Below are 19,068 nucleotides of genomic sequence, written 5' to 3'. Positions count from 1 at the left end.
TTATTCTGGGAAACCAGCCCCACCAATATTAGACACTACAAAAGACTTAACAAGCCAGACATCACAGGGCTGTCACATTAGTCATGATTACAGCAGTAGTGCATTATTGCAACAAGGACAAGAGAAGGAAAGAGCTGAAACATCTGTGATTATATGTTGCTTTCACAGTTCTTGTTCAATATGGAAGACATTTGCAACCTGAATGTATTAGTGCTGGTCAATTATGTTTTGACTGATAGTACACATTATCAAACGACTAAGCTTTATGCATATTACATTGATCTTAAATTATAATAGCATTGTTTGACAGAGTATTTCAAATATTAACTTGATAAGACAGTTTGATTTTGAGCTTTGATAACAGTATAAAATGGTTTTAGAGAAACTTGAACTATTAGAAATTAGTTGTGCACACAAAGTCCCTGAAGTTCTGTTGGTTCTCTTCCTGGCACTTGGCTGGAGAGTGCAGTGTACGTACCTGGGTTGCGTTCATTACAGACCAAACCCATGTCCCACCCCTTCTGATGGTCCCAAACGCTTCCTACCTCTCTTCCTTGGCCCTAACCCTTCATTTCCGCAGGTCTTTATTAAGGTGTCAGCAAATATGGTGTGAGATTCACCACTGCACTTCTTATACCTATCCAGAATCTACAGAACTGCAAACATTGAGGGGTTTGTGCCAAGTGGTAGGTAGCAATTTGGGACTGGCTGTTGTTGCATCAGCCCTACAACTTCTCCACCTTCCTAACAAACTGCAGCAGGTCGTCGGCCAAGAGCCGTGCCTCTTCGATGGCAGCGAAGTGGCTTCCTCGGGGGAAGTAGGAGTAGATGTTCCTGAACCTGGCCCACGGCTGGGGCACATGCATTATCTCATTAAGGAACGTCGCTAAGCCTGTAGGCACATACTGTACACCCTCTTCCTGAGGACACGAGAGAGAACAAACACTGCAACACAATTACATTTTATTCACAGCAGACACTCATTTAGCAGGCGCTCTTTCCCAGGGTGAATTAGAATCAGTCCATTCAACTAAAGTAGGTCAAACAACCACTTAGAGCCCCTCATTATTGGGAGCCTGCAATCATAACAAAGCAAGTATGATTAGGGCTCTGTAATTCAGTTGGTCATGGGTTCAAGTCCTGCAAGGATCACATACAACTACAAATGTACAGTAAGTTACTTATGGCATATTAAGTGGCATTACTGTTTTCATTAAACAGGTATTAAATGACAGGCCCTGTAGAGAGAAAGCCAATAGCCTCATATCATAGTGGAGCACTGTGTTGCAACACAAACATTCGTTATCCAGTCTGTTCTCAATGTTGGTCTTGAGGTTCTCTTTGTAGATCCTCATGGCGGAGACGATGGAGCCGGTGGTCCAGTAGATCATAGTGTTGGTCAGCAGGTAGTCCAGGGTGAACTTCATAAAGACAGGAAAAAGAAAGGACCAATCAGCAGCTCCGACAACAGGAAGAATGCTGTGTCTGCATCTGAAATGATACTCCATTGTCTATATAGTGCTCTACTTTTGATCTGTGTCAAATGTAGTGCACTAGAATGGATTAGGGTGCCATTTGGGATGCAGCTGGTAGAACTGGCCATCAAAAGGGGGTGGATTTCTCCTCTAGCCCCCTGTCTTCCAAGTCCCGGTCACACTTTATTTGGATAGTCCATCTGTATACAGTTGAAGTCGGAAGTTTACATACACTTAGGTTGGAGTCATTAACTTGTTTTTCAACCACTCCACAAATGTCTTGTTAACAAACTATAGTTTTGGCAAGTCAGTTAGAACATTACTTTATGCATGACAAGTTATTTTTCCAACAATTGTTGACAGACAATTGTTTCACTTAGAATTAATTCACTGTATCACAATTCCAGTTGGTCAGAAGTTTAAATACACTGAGTTGACTGTGCCTTTAAACAGCTTGGAAAATTCCATATGTCATGGCTTTAGAAGCTTCTGATAGGCTAATTGACATCATTTGAGTCAATTGGAGGTGTACCTGTGGATGTATTTCAAGGCCTACCTTCAAACTCATTGCCTCTTTGTTGACATCATGGGAAAATCAAAAGAATTCAGCCAAAAATTGTAGACCTTCACAGTCTGGTTCATCCTTGAGAGAAATTTCCAAATGCCTGAAGGCACCACATTCATCTGTACAAACAATAATACGCAAGTATAAACACCATACGACCACGTAGCCGTCATACCGCTCAGGAAGGAGACGCGTTCTGTCTCCTAGAGATGAATGCACTTTGGTGCGTGAAGTGCAAATCAATCCCAGAACAACAGCAAAGAACCTCGTGAAGATGCTGGAGGAAACAGGTACAAAAGTATCTATATCCACAGTAAAACGAGTCCTATATCGACATAACCTGAAAGGCCGCTCAGCCAATGCTCCAAAACCACCATTATAAAAGCCAGACTACGGTTTGCAACTACACATTGGGACAAATATCGTACTTTTTGGAGAAATGTCCTCTGGTCTGATGAAACAAAAATAGAACTGTTTGGCCGTAATGACCATCGTTATGTTTGGAGACAAAAGGGGGAGGCTTGCATGCCGGAGAACACCATCCCAACCGTGAAGCACGGGGGTGGGAGCATCATGTGGGGGTGCTTTGCTGCAGGAGGGACTGGTGCACATAACAAAATAGATGGCATCATGAGAAAGGACAATTATGTGAATATGTTGAAGCAACATCTCAATACATCAGTCAGGACGTTAAAGCTTGGTCGCAAATGGGTCTTCCAAATGGACAATGACCCCAAGCATACTTCCAAAGTTGTGGCAAAATGGCTTAAGGACAACAAAGTCAAGGTATTGGAGTGGCCATCACAAAGCCATGACCTCAATCCTATAGAACATTTGTGGGCAGAACTGAAAAAGCGTGTGCGAGCTAGGAGGCCTACAAACCTGGCTCAGTTACACCAGCACTGTCAGGAGGAATGGGCCAAAATTCACCCAACTTATTGTGGAAGGCTACCTGAAATGTTTGACCCAAGTTAAAAAATGTAAAGGCAATGCTACCAAATAGTAATTGAGTGTATGTAAACTACTGACCCACTGGGAATGTGATGAAAGAAATAAAAGCTGAAATAAATCACTCTACTATTATTTCACATTATGAAAATAAAGTGGTTGTCTTAACTGACCAAAGACAGGGAATTTTTACTAGGATTAAATGTCAGGAATTGTGAAAAACAGAGTTTAAATGTATTTGGCTAAGGTGTATGTAAACTTCTGACTTCAACTTTATGTTCTATCAACAAACTATACTGAACAAAAATATAGACTCAACATGCAACAATTTCAAAGATTTGACTGAGTTATAATTCATATAAGGAAATCAGTCAATTTCATTAGGCCCTAATCTATGGATTTCACATGTCTGGGAATACAGATATGCATCTGTTGGTCACATACCTTTAAAAAAAAAAGTAAGGGTGTGGATCAGAAAACCAGTCAGTATCTGGTGTGACCAACATTTGCCTCATGCAGCGCAACACATCTCCTTCACATAGAGTTGATCTGGATGTTGATTGTGGCCTGTGGAATGTTGAACCACTCTTCAATGGGTGTGCAAAGTGGTATATTGTGGGGAACTGGAACACGCTGTCGGATAAGTCGATCCAGAACCTCCCAAACAAGCTCAATGGGTGACGTCTAGTGAGTATGCAGGCCATGGAAGAACTGGGACATGTTCTGCTTCCAGGAACTGTGTACAGGTCCTTCCTTGCGACATAGGTCTGTACATTATCATGCTGAAACATGAAGTGATGGCGGCGGATGACTGGCACGACAATGGGCCTCAATCTCGGTATCTCTGCATTTAAATTTCCCATCTATAAAATGCAATTGTGTTTGTTGTCTGTAGCTTATGCCTGCCCATACCATAACCCCACAGCCACCATGGGGCGCTCTGTTCACAACTTTGACATTAGCAAACCGCTCGCCCACACAACGCCATTGTGAGGCGGTTGTGAGGCCCGGTTGGATGTACTGCCAAATTCTCTAAAACAATGTTGGAGGTGACCTATGGTACAGAAATTAACATTAAATTACCTGGCAACAGCTATGGTGGACATTCCTGCAGTCAGCATGCCAATTGCACGCTCCCTCAAAACTTGAGACATCTGTGGCATTGTGTTGTGTGACAAAACTGAACATTTTTAGAGTGGCTTTTTATTGTCCCCAAAACAAGGTGCACCTGTGTAATGATCACGCTGTTTAATCAGTTTCTTTATATGCCACACCTGTCAGGTGGATTGATTATCTTGGCAAAGGAGAAATGCTCACTAACAGGGATGTAAACAAATTTGTGCGCAATTTGAGTGAAATAAGGTTTTTGTGTGTATGAAATATTTCAGGGATAATTTATTTCAGGTAATGAAACATGGGACTAGCCCTTTCAATGTTGCATTTATATTTTTGTTCAGTGTACCTTTTCATAAGCAACTGCTTGCTAAGGTTAGGGTTCGTTTTAGTAGATAGTTAGTTGAAATGTTACTGATCATCTGTAGATAGTCTGTAGAGCAACTACAGATGGACTAACCAAATAAAGTGTTACCCAAGTCCCTGTTGTTGAAGTCAGTCCAGGTGGAAAACTTTTCCAGTCTGTAGAGCCACTGGAGAGTCATTCACCTCTCAACCTGCAAGGGGAGACATTGTCCACAAATTGTATTTATTTATTTACGTACATGACTAGAGCCACCTCGAATCCATCCAGTGTAGGTTTCTTCAGAACGTCTCGATTAGGATTTATTTTGTTGTCCCTGAGGGGAAATGTGTCTTGGACATTAAAAAGTGCTATTGCTTCCACAAAGGATATCACAGGTTAAAAACATATATGATCATACTGTACATCATATTACTACTTTGAATTTCAGATGGGCAGTTTGTGTGTTTGACAGTGAGGTAAAAATGTGTGTGATGATCACATTCTCACCAACAGAGTCTGGCTTGGTGGCCTGGATGTGCAGCTAGCCAGTCTCCCCGAGGATCTCATATTTTTTATTGAATTTTTTTATTTATTTAACTAAGCAAGTCAGTTAAGAACAAATTCTTATTTACAATGACGGCCTACCCCAGCCAAACCTGGACGATGCTGGACCAATTGTGCACCACCCTATGGTACTCCCAATCACAGCCAGATGTGATACAGCCTGGATTTGAACCAGGGACTGTAGTGACACCTCTTGTACTGAGATGCAGTGCCTTAGATCGTTGCGCCACTTAGGATAATATACAGTACGTTCCCCTCCATGAAACCTACTAAGCCATACAATCTCCTGACGTCCTCCCGGGTGAACCCAACCAGGGCAGCTAGCGACCAATCAGGACAGTAAACAGGACACCCAACCCCCTCTGTTTGCCAGTTACCATATTGAGGTGGAAACCCTTCACACACCTACAGTAGCACAGGAAGAGAGCAAAGAATGTGGTCCCTCAATTTAGAGAATTAAACAAAGGGGGCTGTCTGCTTAGTGGGGTTTAGTGTTGAGGATTGACTCAAGTTCAATGCTCTGAAAACATTTGAATCTGTGTACACTAATGTCCCAGCAGCCCTAACCCTTCGATATTTGCAGATCTGAAGGGTCTGGGTATGTGTAAGCAGTATAGTGGTGGTGCTTCCACCATATTGCTTGCTTCCACCTGTTGGATTCGGGGTAAACTTTGAACATTGATATACTAAAGACATGATAGATCAGAAGCATGGTATATAAAGGAGTGAAAGAGACTGGTTTTTATGTCAGAAGTTAATGGTTCTATGTAGAAAGACAGAGTGGCTGTGGAATGTGCTGGGTAGACAGGAGGGAGTCACGGGAGTGCGATAGGTGATATGAGAGGACATCTGTGGATTAGGCGAAGGAAGGGTTGAGGTTAGGAGGTCAGGTCAGATCCCCTGAAGGGAGAAATAATGGTGTATTATCCCGTTACCCTCTTCCTGTCGAACTATAAGATGTATGGATTGGAGAGAAGGAGGGGTGTCTAAAGTGGAGTATGTATACTTGTGATGGTGGGAACATGTCTTTGTCTGAATTACAGCTGTAATGACCCTTTGGGAAGAATTAAACTTGGTTAAGCTTCTCTAGTGTCCGTGAGTTATTGACTCTGAAAAATTTGAACCTAACACACCTAACAGATCAACAAAGATGAAAGAGATCCAAGGGGAAGGACAGTTGGGGCAAGCTGTCTCTCTGTTCTTAGGGTGCATCCCGATTTTCACCCAAAGTATACAGATGAACACTTTTTTCTCATGGATTAAACAATGCTGGCAAATCACTCCAGCCAATGCTTACACCAATCACATGCTTTAAAATCCATGATTGGGAGTGTGCAAGTGGACACATCTAGAAAAGAGTGGAGAATTGGGACTTGTTCTTACTGTGGCTTCATCTGGGCCATGTTGGTATTGGTGAGTGAGCCCCAGTCTCCTCCTTGCAGATAATACTCTCAGAATCCCAGACGCTCCATCAGCTTGTGGAAGACCCTCGCTGCATCCAGAGTGTTAAAGCCTGCCGGGAGGGACACCACAGAAGAAGAGCGGATACAATAAGTTAGCAAGACATCAAAGGAAGACCATAACCCTTAGCCTACCTTGTCCTAGTACAGTGAACTAATAGTAAGACTTTACTGAATGGGTCTGGGTTAAAAAGTAAAACGAAGATCAATTACCAGAATCAGAAAATGACAATAGACAATAACGTATTCTTCTTCATGAATCTCCTTATTGTATTCATATTGAACTATTAAATGTTGCTTGATAATTAAATAATAAATAAAGATAGAAGTGGGACATTTATCACTATTATACCTTCTAGTGTACAAACTTTTACAGATGCATCATTGAGAGCATTCTGTCGGGCTGTATCACCGCCTGGTACCGCAACTGCACAGTCCGCAACCGCAGGGCTCTCTAGAAGGTGGTTCAGTCTGACCAACGCATCACCGGGGGTACAGTGCCTGCCCTCCAGGACATCTAAAGCACCCGGAAGGCCAAAACAATCATTAAGGAACTCAGATATCCAAGTCACGGTCTGTTCACCCCGCTACCATCCAGAGGGCGAGGTCAAATCAAACTTTATTTTTCACATGCGACAAGTGTAGACCTTACCGTGAAATGCTTACTTACAAGCCCTTAACCAACAGTGCAGTTCAAGAAGAGTTAAGAAAATATTTACCAAATAAACTAAATTACTTGAGGTAATTTGTACATGTAGGTAGAGGTGAAGTGACTATGCATAGATAATAAACAGCGAGTAGCAGCAGTGTACAAAACAAATGGGGGGGGGGGGGATCAATGTAAATAGTCCGGTGGCCATTTGATTAGTTGTTCAGCAGTCTTATGGCTTGGGGGTAGAAGCTGTTAAGGAGCCTTTTGGTCCTAGACTTAGCACTCAAGTACCGCTTGCCGTGCAGTAGCAGAGAAGACAGTCTGGAGTCTGGGTGACTGGAGTCTGAAAATTTGATGGGCTTTCTTCTGACACCACCTATTATATAGGTCCTGGATGGCAGGAGCTTGGCCCCAGTGATGTACTGGGCCGTACGCACTACCCTCTGTAGATTCTTACAGTCAGATGCCGAGCAGTTGCCATACCAGGCGGTGATGCAACTGATCAGGATGCTCTCGATGGTGCAGCTGTAGAACTTTTTGAGGATCTGGGGACCCATGCCAAATCTTTTCAGTCTCCTGAGGGGAAAATGTTTTGTTGTGCCCTCTTCACGACTGTCTTGGTGTGTTTGGACTATGATAGTTTGTTGGTGATGTGGACACCAAGGAACTTGAAACTCTCAACCTGCTCCACTACAGACTCGTCGATGTTAACGGGGGCCTGTTCGGCTCGCCTTTTCCTGTAGTACACAATCAGCTACTTTGTTTTGCTCACATTGAGGGAGAGGTTATTGTCCTGGCACCACACTGCCAGTTTTCTGACCTCCTTCCTATAGGCTGTCACATCATTGTCGGTGATCAGGCCTACCACTGTTGTGTCGTTAGCAAACTTGATGATGGTGTTGGAGTCGTGTTTGGCCACGCAATCATGGGTGAACAGGGAGTACAGGAGGGGACTAAGTACACACCCCTGAGGGGCCCCAGTGTTGAGGATCAGCGTGGCAGACGTGTTGTTGCCTACCCAGTGTGGCCTGTCAGGAAGTCCAGGATCCATTTGCAGAGGGAGGTGTTTAGTCCCAGGGTTCTTAGCTTTATGATGAGCTTTGTGGGCACTATGGTGTTGAACGCTGAGCTGTAGTCAATGAACAGCATTCTCACATAGGTGTTCCTTTTGTCAAGGTGTGAAAGGGCAGTGTGGAGTATGATTGAGATTACATCTTCTGTGCATCTGTTGGGGCGGTATGCGAATTGGAGTGGGTCTAGGGTATCCGGGAGGATGCTGTTGATGTGAGCCATGACCAGCCTTTCAAAGCACTTCCTGGCTACCGACATGAGTGCTACTGGGCAGTAATCATTTAGAAAGCTTACCTTCGCTTACTTGGGCACAGGGACTATGGTAGTCTGCTTGAAACATGTAGGTATTACAGTCTCGGTCAGGGAGAGGTTGAAAATGTCTGTGAAGACACTTGCCAGTTGGTCTGTGCATGCTTTGAGTACACGTCCTGGTAATCCATCTGTCCCCGCGGCTTTGTGAATGTTGACCTGTTTAAAGGTCTTGCTCACATTGACTACCGAGAGCATTATCACACAGTCGACCAGAACAGCTGGTGCTCTCATGCATACTTCAGTGTTGCTTGCCTCGAAATGAGCGTAAAAGGCATTTTGCTCATCTGGTATGCTCGCGGTTGGGTTTCCCTTTGTAGTCCGTAATAGTTTTCAAGCCCTGCCACATCCGACGAGTGTCAGAGCCGGTGTAGTAGGATTCAATCTTAATCCTGTATTGACGCTTTGCTTGTTTGATGGTTTGTCTGAGGGCATAGCGGGATTTCTTATAAGCTTCTGGATTAGTGTCCTGCTCCTTGAAAGCGGCAGCTCTAGCCTTTAGCTCGATGCGGATGTTGCCTGTAATCCATGGCTTCTGGTTGGGATATGTACATACGGTCACTCTCTGGATGACGTCGTCGATGCGCTTATTAATGACTGAGGTGGAACACTCCTCAATGCCATTAGATGAATCCCGGAACATATTCCAGTCTGTGCTAGCAAAACAGTCCTGTAGCGTAGCATCTGTCTCATCTGACCACTTCCGTATTGAGCGAGTCACTGGTACTTCCTGCTTTAGTTTTTGCTTGTAAGCAGGAATCAGGAGGATAGAACTATGATGAGATTTGCCAAATGGAGGGCGGGGGAGAGCTTTGTAAGCATCTCTGTGTGTAGAGTAAAAGTGGTCTAGAGTTTTTTTCTCCTCTAGTTGCACATGTGACATGTTGGTAATGTGGTAAAATTGATTTAAGTTTGCCTGCATTAAAGTCCACTTGGAGCGCCACTTCTGGATGAGCATTTTCTTGTTTGCTTTTGGCCTTATGGAGTTGGTTGAGTGCAGTCTTAGTGCCAGCATCAGTCTGTGGGGGTAAATAGACGGCTAAGAATAATATAGATGAGAACTCTCTTGGTACTCTACCTCAGGAGAGCAATACCTCGAGACTTCTTTAATATTAGACATCGCGCACCAGCTGTTATTGACAAAAAGACACAACCCCACCCCTCGTCTTAACAGACGTAGCTTCTCTGTTCTGCCGGTGCATAGAAAATCCCGCCAGCTCTATATTATCCGTGTCGTTGTTCAGCCACAACTCGGTGAAACATAAGATATTACAGTTTTTAATGTCCCGTTGGTAGGATAATCATAATCATAGGTCATCATTTTTCTTCCAATGATTGCATGTTAGCTAGTAGAACTGATGACATTGGTAGTTTACGCGCTCGTCTACGGATTCTCCGAAGGCAGCCCGACCTGCTCCCCATTTTCATGAGGGGGATTTGAGCCTGTTTGTTGGACTTGTTAAAGGAAAAAGCTTCTTCCAGTTCGAGGTGAGCAATCGCTGTTCTGATGTCCAGAAGTTATTTCCGGTCATAAGAGACATAAGCAGCAACACTATGTTCAAAATAAGTTTTAAAAATAAGTTACAAACAACGCAAAAAACGAACAAAATAGCACAGTTGGTTAGGAGCATGTAAAACGTCAGCCATCCTCTTCGGCCCCATCTTACGTCATGTCAGTACAGTTGCATCAAAGCTGGGACCGAGAAACAGCTTCTATCTAATGGCCATCAGACTGTTAAATAGTCACCACCAGCCGGCCTCCGCCCAATACCCTGCCCTGAACCTTAGTCACTGTCACTAGCCGGCTACCACCCGGTTACTCAACCCTGCACCATAGAGTCTGCTGCCAATGTACTATACCAGTCAAAAGTTTGGGCACACCTACTCATTCAAGTGTTTTTCTTGATTTGTACTATTTTCTACACATAGGTAGGTGGGCAGAGCCAAGCACGAGCTTGCGAGATCTTATTGGCCTGTTCTAGCATACATCTGCATATTTCCATTAGGGAACGCTTACTCTGTGAAATTCACGTGTGCACTAACTCAGTTGGACTTTGCACTCCTTCTAAACAACACGATTTTTAAAAACTTTGGCAAAGGCTAAAGTCTACAAAACTTAGTCCACTCTGTTCATAACAGATTCTAGTTTTCATCGATAAGAACATTTGCAGAATGTAGGCCAAGATCCATCTCGTTCCGACTTCCCCATATGCCCCCCAGTGGGCTTCCTCTCACAACCATATTTGGTAATGAATGGAAACGCCATATTTATACATCCAGTGAAATATCTGTCTCATTGTTCTATCTGTGACAGTATGAGTCATAATACCTAGCGGTCAAACAGGGAAATGGTTCCAATCGTTTTTCCACAATTAATTTTTCCCATGTGGGATTTTAGAAACAATTAAAATAAGGGCTGTTTTTTTGTGTAGGCTTACCCTGGCGTGATGTTTTGATGTGTAAATCTCTCTAGGACAAGGTGACTTCTATCAAAATAGTTGCCTGTATTTACCCCCCCAAAATGAAATTCTAATTAGCTGCTAATGTAGATAAAGAACAACCAATGCTATGGCCCTCTGGACGAAACTGACGAATTGAGGCAAAGGTAATAATATATGGATTAACTAACGTTAAATTTAGTAATGAATAAATTGGCTACATTTCTTTAAATGGACAATGATGTGAATTGTCTTGTGCAAGTTTTAAATTGACACAATACCTGTTAGCAAAGATGTCAGCTAGAGAGGACATGCAGGAGCTTGCAGGGATTTGTAGTTTTGCATGACGCCTACTTTTATGTGAATTAGCATTTTCGAATCTGAGAGTAAATAGAGCCGAATATATTGATAAAAGTCACCTTTTCCTAGAGATTTACATGGTTATCAAAACGTCATGCCAGGATAATGCTACACAAAACACAGCCCTTATTTTAAGTGTTTCTAAAATCCCCTACGGGAAAAAGGAACGGTGGAAAAATGATTGGAACCATTTCCCTGTTTGACCGCTAGGTTTTATGGGTATTATGACACCTCCACTGGGACTCTATACCCTCCTAACACTAGCTTCTCAGCCACTATCTCTTAAATATTACTTCACTGTTGGAATTAGGAACACAAACATTTCGCGACACCTGCAATAACATCTACTAAATATGTTTTTGCGAACAAAATTTGATTTGATTTGATTTTCTACAACTCCTCCAGCCTGTGTATATTGTTGTCATGATGAGGTTTCTGTAGGCTATATAATAAGCACAGAAGCCAACTCACAAATCTAGTCTAGGCAGGCCTCTCCAACCCTGTTCCTGGAGAGCTATCATCCTGTCGGTTTTCACTGCATCCCTAATCTAGCACACCTGATTAGAATAAACTGGTTGTTGATTAAATTAATCAGGTTAGTTGCAACTGGGGTTGGAGCGAAAACCTACAGAAAGGTAGGTCACCAGGAACAGGGTTGCATTAGCCTGCACTGTCATAATGTTATTCCCTCAAACTCAACTCCGGATCTCGATGCCAGTTCTACTGCCTTGTGCATTTTTTCATTGTTCCCTCTAATCAGGGACTGATTTAGACCTGAGACACAGGTGATTGCAATTAATTATCAGGTTAAAACCAGCAGGCTCCATACCTTGTTGGGCAGGGTTCCCCAACTGGAGGACCATGGGTAAGGTTATTATTTTTTGGGACAGAAAAGACTGTAAAAACACCAGCAAATCATCTCAAAGTGATTTTAATTGAGTAAATCTGTTCCAAATTATTCCCACGCATAATACAGAGATATATGTGATCATATACAAATGTAAGCAAAGTTTGAATTGATTATGTTTTAGCCAAATATTATATCTGTTTAGGCTTCTTGCAGTCAATTTGCAGTCTACAAATTATTTGTAATTATGTCTTGGCCCCCTGACCATCCGCTCAAGAAAGTCAGCCCGCGGCTGACTCTAGTTGATGATCACTGTCATAGGGTAAGAGTTGAATACCCCTGTACTAGAATGTATAAATTGGCAATAATCCCTAAAGCCATTCATTAATGGCTGATAAATCCTAGTCGTAGGCCTATTTAGTTTATCATTCATATATATGTATGTATGTGTGTGTGTGTGTGTGTGTGTGTGTCAAAGATGAGACGTAAATTTGGTGTCACGAGGCCATTCATTTAACATAAAAAGATAAATGTGTATAAATGTTAAATCACTTACCCTTCTTTTGACCCATAAATATTTGTGTTGCAAACTATTAAATTAAGGGAGTTATTGAGCTGTAAAGTGTCAATGTACATCAGTGTAAATTCTAATGACAAAATTGTTTGTAAAATGTAGAAATTTCTCCTAAATATATAAATGAACACCCATGGCATAATTGTGTTAGTGTTTGCAACAATATACATAATAATGGGTGACATACTGTATCTAAAAAAATATTTAAAAATGTCTAACTTTTGTCCGGACTTCTGCGGTTTTGTCTCACCGGGGTGATGGTTGGATGCCCAGGGACCCTGGGCATCTTTCTTTGCAGAATTCTTCATCTGTACAATATGAGTTTGAGGTTACATTCCTTTCACATTTCCACAAACGTCAGTGTTTCCTTTCAAATGGAACCAAGAATTTGCAAATCAAATTTTGCTTCAGGGCCATATGAAATTTCTTTTTTTTTTTTTTTACAAATCCATTGGTGAGCAGGGTCTCGTGACGTTTCATAAGTGTTTTTCAATGATGTATTTAGCTGTACAACCAGGCAAACAAGACTGGGTAAGCCAGTCGGCAGGTGAGTGATGAGCCAGTAACCCGAAAGGATCGAATCCCCGAGCAGACAAGGTAAAAATGTGTCGTTCTGCCCCAGAACAAGGCAGTTCTGGGGCACTGTTCCTAGGCCGTCATTGTAAATAAGAATTTGTTATTAACTGACTTGCCTGGTTTAAAAAAAATAATTAAAAAAAGAGCCGTTCTGCAAAACAAACGCACTTAATGCTTGTATACTTTTAGGTCCTCCTCTTTTAGGTTTTGGGTTGAAGTGATTGGTGGAAACAAGATCAAGCCCCATTCTCAGCAAGCAGGCAGTGACGTCAACGTGTTTATACAACAGTCGTCTGAGGCAAGGATTTGTTTGTTTAGTACTATTGGAGTTACGATTAAAAAAATATATCAAACGGGAAAATGACCATGGAATGGAAGATCGTCGTTCCTTTGCTCGCCGTGGCCTTTACCGTGGCGAGCGCCGATTTTATCGGAGGCCCCGTGGACACAAATATGAACGACCAAGGAACGAGAGACGCCCTGCAGTTCGCGGTGGTCGAACACAACAAGAATTCAAACGACATTTTTGTCAGGCAGGTGGCCAAGGTTGTCAATGCACAGAAACAGGTCTGATCCTTTTCCCTTTATTAGTTCACGACAAGATAATTTTGTTTGTGTAGTTTACCCAGTGAGCAAAATTACTTAAATACATAAATTAGAAAATACGTATGTTCAAAATGCGTCTTTTATGGATGCTTGCACTATGGGAGGAATTTATTATTATAATAAATATGCCAATCTGTCACATGCACTTATGTTAGCTTTTTTAAAAAGCTTTAAAGATGGCAGCGATGTTCAAACGAATTAACCAACTACAATAACATTCTTAGTGACGGCTATAGAAATAACTGTTTCTTGTTATGACTGACATATTTAAGTCGTTCTGGATAAGCTGAACGACCTAAATGTAAAAAAAAAGAAAAGAAAAAAGAATGAGGCATGCTGGGTATTATTCTAATAAAAGTCGCCAATAAACAAGTACCAATTTGGTCAGCCCAGACCAAATCTGAAAGAATCAGAGACGTCAAGGCTGTTTCACAAGTTTGAAAAGTATAGTATGGCACAGTAGAGTTTTATTCAGAGTACAGTACAATATAGTTTAATTCAGTAGAGTACAATATGGTACATTCTACTGTACTCAACTATACCTCATTTTCTCTACTGTGCTACGCTCTTCTGTACTGTGCTGTGAAACATAGATGTCTATGATTGGGACAAGTCTAGGCAGGACCAAACATAGATGCCCAAAAGACCTCGGGCGCCTGTCTATGCTTATTCTGTTTTCTCATGTTTCATTCCTCAAGTGAAATGGGCCTAGTAATTGAACTAAGTCGCTCTGGATAAGAGCATCTGCTAAATGACTGAAAATGGGAATGGGTCTTATTGTCAGGAAGTTAATCAGATTAACACAAGAGTACCACCACATTGAAAGCTCAATGATTGTCTGTTTATATGCCAATTTCCCAACCCCTCTGGATCAGTGCACATTCGCCATTATGCAGAGGACTATTCATTTCTAAACCAGGCGGGCATCTGCGCTGATTTGAGAACACAGCATAGAATGCGGAAGGGGTGGATCATGGATTGGATTCAGTTTTTTTTCCTGTTCAATTATTTATCATCCGTGCATGATAGGGAGAAGAACCAATCTAGGATTAGGCCAAAATGCTGTTCATCAGCTCTGTTAGTTGATCTCATAGTCAAGAGTGCCAATCTTAGGCTATCTGTTTTTGCTTTAATGTACTGTGTTTTGCATGGCAGTTCTGCCAGGATTTGGCAAAAGAGCAGAAACAGAATGCCACCCTGGCCTAATCTAACGTGACATGGACAATCAATAAAACTTTCAAAATTACTTTGAAAGCAGATGTGATTTCTGTAAATGTGAATGATATGATCCTATAAAATGATGGCCATGATTAAAAAAGATTTGTTTGTGTAACCCACCCGCTTGCCTACAGTTGGTATCTGGGATGAAGTACATCTTCACAGTGCAGATGGCCAGGACCCCATGCAGGAAGGGAGGTGTTGAGAAGGTCTGCCCCGTGCACAAGGACAAACAGATGGCTGCGGTAAGGACCACTAGGGCCTAGACTAGCCTGTTCCCAGATCGGTTTGTCCTCAGCCTAAGTGCCAGTCGGTTATCGGAACTTCCTATATGTCCGGCTTATAACTGGTCCATAGATTGTTTGTAACATGTTGCAAACAGTCAAAGCACATTGGTAACTAAGAATTGACTACCGTTGATAAACTACTTATAAATGTTCAGTTATTGCTATACACTGAGTATTCAAAACATTAAGAACACCTGCTCTTTCCATGACAGACTGACCAGGTGAAAGCTATGTTCCCTAACTGATGTCACTTGTTAAATCCATTTAATTCAGTCCATGCCCTAACAAATTGAGGCTGTGTGTGCAGCCTTTGGCCATGTTCAAGAGCATAAAAACTGATATATTGTGACTTATCTACAAATAATGAGTAGTTATTTATGACGCAAGTTGATTTGTAGATCAGGCAGTCGGCTGCAATGTCGAACAAGTCCATTGTCAAGTGTTTGCTGAAAGGTTGTGTTACTATGCCAACTCATGTTGCTTTCTGTCTCCTCAGCCCTACAAGTGCACCTTCGAGGTGTGGAGCCGCCCCTGGCTGAGCGATATCCAGATGGTCAAGAACCAGTGCAAGCAGTAAAGACACAATGAAGAGAAGACTTCAATGAATGTCTAGTCTACCCAATAACTAGTATTAGCTAGTGTTATTTGTTAGTCTTACCAATGCAGTTCAACCTCCTTGTCAAGGATGTATTCAGAGAATCCCACTAATAACAGATTTTCAAACTTATTGCATCCCCACACTAATATAAGCACTTAATGCAAACATTGTTGTCTTGAGAATGTAGTATTAAAATGATGCAACAGTTAACTAAATAAAGAAATGTTTTGGAACATTTACATGTGGTTATTTGCTACATTTTGTTGCCATATGCCCAAACCTCTCCTTTACAAAGTAAGTTCTAGATGTGCATGACTGTCCGAAGTTGAGAAATACAACTGCTAGTCACACGCCCAATGAGTCACAGAACCCACAGAAAACAGGATGTGACAGATAAATGTAATAAGACAGATGGGCTGGTCTGTTTTTAGCCCAGTGGGCCTGTCAAACTTTTTTTTTTTTTTTATGTTGTGAAAAATGGGCCGGGGGGGGCTGGCTGTGTGTTTGAAATGCCAGGGCCGATTTCTGGTCCCAGTCCGCCCCATGACACAGCATACCTATTGTATATCACAGCATTTTTAAAAGAATTGATAATGGGTCAGAGACAAGGGACTACTAAAAACAAGGTGCATCATAAGGGACTATTGGCCATTTATACATTATTATAAACTGGGTTGTTCAATCCCTGAATTGGCTGAAAGTTGTATATCAGATCGTATACCACGGGTATGACAAAACATTTATTTTACTGCCCTAATTACATTGGTAACCAGTTAATAGCAATAAGACGCCTTTGGGGTTTGTGGTATATTGCATTCGGAAAGTATTTAAACCCCTTGAATTTTTCCACATTTTGTTAAGTTACAGCCTTTTTCTCAAATGGATTTCCACGGGGGACCAGTACAAAAAAAAAAAAAAATGCATGAAGTGAAATGTATGCATTCACTACTGTAAGTCGCTCTGGATAAGAGCGTCTGCTAAATGACTAAAATGTAATGTAAAATGGATTTAATACAAAAATGTCACTCTGTACACAAAACCCCATAATGACAAAGTGAAAACAGGTTTTAAGAAATGTTGGCAAATGTATAAAAAACAATTTTTTTACATTATTTACAGGTATTCAGACCCTTTGCTATGAGACTCGAAATTGAGCTCAGGTGCATCCTTTTTCCATTGATCATCCTTTCTACAACTTGATTGGAGTACACCTGTGGCAAATTGAATGATTTGGAAAGGCACACACCTGTCTATGTAAGGTCCAACAGTTAACAGTGCATGTCAGAGTAAAAACCAAGCCATGAGGTTGAAGGAATTGTCCGTAGCACGCCGAGAAAGGATTGTCTTGCGGCACACCTCGGGAAGAGTACAAAAACATTTCTGCAGTGTTGAAGGTCCCCAAGAACACAGTGGCCTCCATCATTCTTAAATAGAAGAAGTTTGGAACCACCAAAACTCTTCCTAGAACTGGCCGCCCAGCCTAACTGAGCAATCGGAGGAGGTGACCAAGATCCCGATGGTCACTATTAAAGCGCTCCAGTGCTCCTCTGTGAAGATGGAAGAACCTTCCACGAGCACAACCATTTCTCCGGCCCTCCACAAATCAGGCCTTTATGGTAGAGTGGCCAGACGGAAGCCGCTCTTCAATAAAAGGCACATGACAGCCCTGCTCATCTGCGTGAACGTGCCTTAGACATGCTGCAAGGAGGCATGAGGACTGCAGATGTGGCCAGAGCAATAAATTGCAATGTCCCTACTGTGAGACGCCTAAGACAGCGCTACAGGGAGACAGGACAGATAGCTGATCGTCCTCGCAGTGGCAGATCACGTGAAACAACACCTGCAGAGGATCGGTACATCCGAACATCACACCTGCGGGACAGGTACAGGGTGGCATCAAAAACTGCCCAAGTTACATCAGGAATGCACAATCCCTCCATCAGTGCTCAGACTGTCCGCAATAGGCTGAGAGAGGCTGGACTGAGGGCTTGTAGGCCTGTTGTGTCACGATCGTTTAAAGGAGCGGACCAAGAGCACCAACATAGAAATGAAAAGACTAGAACACCCTCTAGTCACGCCCTGACCTACAACACCACAGAGAACCAAGGGCTCTCTATGGTCAGGGCATGACAGTACCCCCCCCTCAAAGGTGTGGACTCCGGCCGCAAAACCTGAAACCAAATGGGGAGGGTAGGGGGGTGACTAGTGTCGGCGGCGGCTCCGGTGCGGGTCGCCGTCCCCGCCCAGACCCCGGATCCGGCCATGGCGCCAGGCTGAACACCGTGCCTGGACTGGGCATTGGCGCAGAGGAAGGCTCTGGCCTTGGAGCGGTACTGGATGCCATGCCTGGACTGGGCAAAGGCGCAGAGGAGGGCTCCGGCCATGGTGCTGGGTTGGACGCCGTGCCTGAACTGGGCACCGGCGCAGAGGAAGGCTCCGGCCATGGAGCAGGGTTGGCCGCCGTGCCTGGACTGGGCACCGGCGCAGAGGAAGGCTCCGGCCTTGGAGCGGGACTGGACGCCGTGCCTTGACTGGGCACTGGGCATCGTTTAAAGGAGCGGACCAAGGCGCAGCGTGAGTTGAGTTCCACATACTTTATTATATAGTGAAACTACCAAAACAATAAACAAACATAAAACGAACGTGAAAGCCGTAGTGCTAAACACACTAACACAAACAATATCCCACAAAGCAGGTGGGAACAGGGACACCTTAAGTATGATCCCCAATTAGAGACAACGAACATCAGCTGCCTCGAATTGGGAACCATACCAAGAGCACCAAAATAGAAATGAAAAGACTAGAACACATCCTAGTCACGCCCTGACCTACAACACCATAGAGAACCAAGGGCTCTCTATGGTCAAGGCGTGACATGTTGTAAGGCCAGTCCTCACCAGTCTTCACCGTCAACAACATCGCCTATGGGCACAAACCCACCGTCGCTGGACCAGACAGGACTGGCAAAAAGTGTTCTTCACTGACGAGTCACAGTTTTGTCTCACCAGGGGTGATGGTCGGAACCAAGTTTATCGTCGAAGGAATGAGCGTTACACCGAGG

General features: G+C 43.0%; 1 protein-coding gene and 1 long non-coding RNA gene across 2 annotated transcripts; one reads left to right on the top strand and one right to left on the bottom strand.

Annotated features, from left to right (window-relative positions):
- Positions 1-943: 943 nt before the first annotated feature.
- On the bottom strand, positions 944-13,523 carry LOC115153550 (uncharacterized). The gene is made up of 4 exons (XR_003867710.1): positions 12,973-13,523; positions 6,395-6,524; positions 4,707-4,781; positions 944-1,421 (listed from the first exon to the last, which is right to left on the bottom strand). It is a non-coding gene; the product is annotated as an uncharacterized LOC115153550 (long non-coding RNA).
- Positions 13,511-16,246, top strand: LOC115153549 (cystatin). Its single transcript, XM_029699122.1, has 3 exons — positions 13,511-13,865; positions 15,257-15,367; positions 15,906-16,246. The coding sequence occupies exons 1-3, from the start codon at positions 13,659-13,661 to the stop codon at positions 15,984-15,986; spliced, it is 399 nt and encodes a 132-aa protein (XP_029554982.1). The 5' UTR covers positions 13,511-13,658; the 3' UTR covers positions 15,987-16,246.
- Positions 16,247-19,068: the final 2,822 nt, after the last annotated feature.

The sequence above is a fragment of the Salmo trutta genome, chromosome 18 (assembly GCF_901001165.1).
Source record: "Salmo trutta chromosome 18, fSalTru1.1, whole genome shotgun sequence".
Classification (NCBI taxonomy): Eukaryota; Metazoa; Chordata; class Actinopteri; order Salmoniformes; family Salmonidae; genus Salmo; species Salmo trutta.
Note: the sequence above shows the minus strand (reverse complement) of the source record. Positions and strands in the feature narration are given on the sequence as shown.

Bases quoted from the DNA above. Each gene is read 5' to 3' on its own strand.
- LOC115153549 (XM_029699122.1), top strand. From the start codon at position 13,659: ATGACCATGGAATGGAAGATCGTCGTTCCTTTGCTCGCCGTGGCCTTT. The intron at 13,866-15,256 runs GTCTGATCCTTT...GCTTGCCTACAG, and splicing joins TTGTCAATGCACAGAAACAG to TTGGTATCTGGGATGAAGTA. The intron at 15,368-15,905 runs GTAAGGACCACT...CTGTCTCCTCAG, and splicing joins AGGACAAACAGATGGCTGCG to CCCTACAAGTGCACCTTCGA.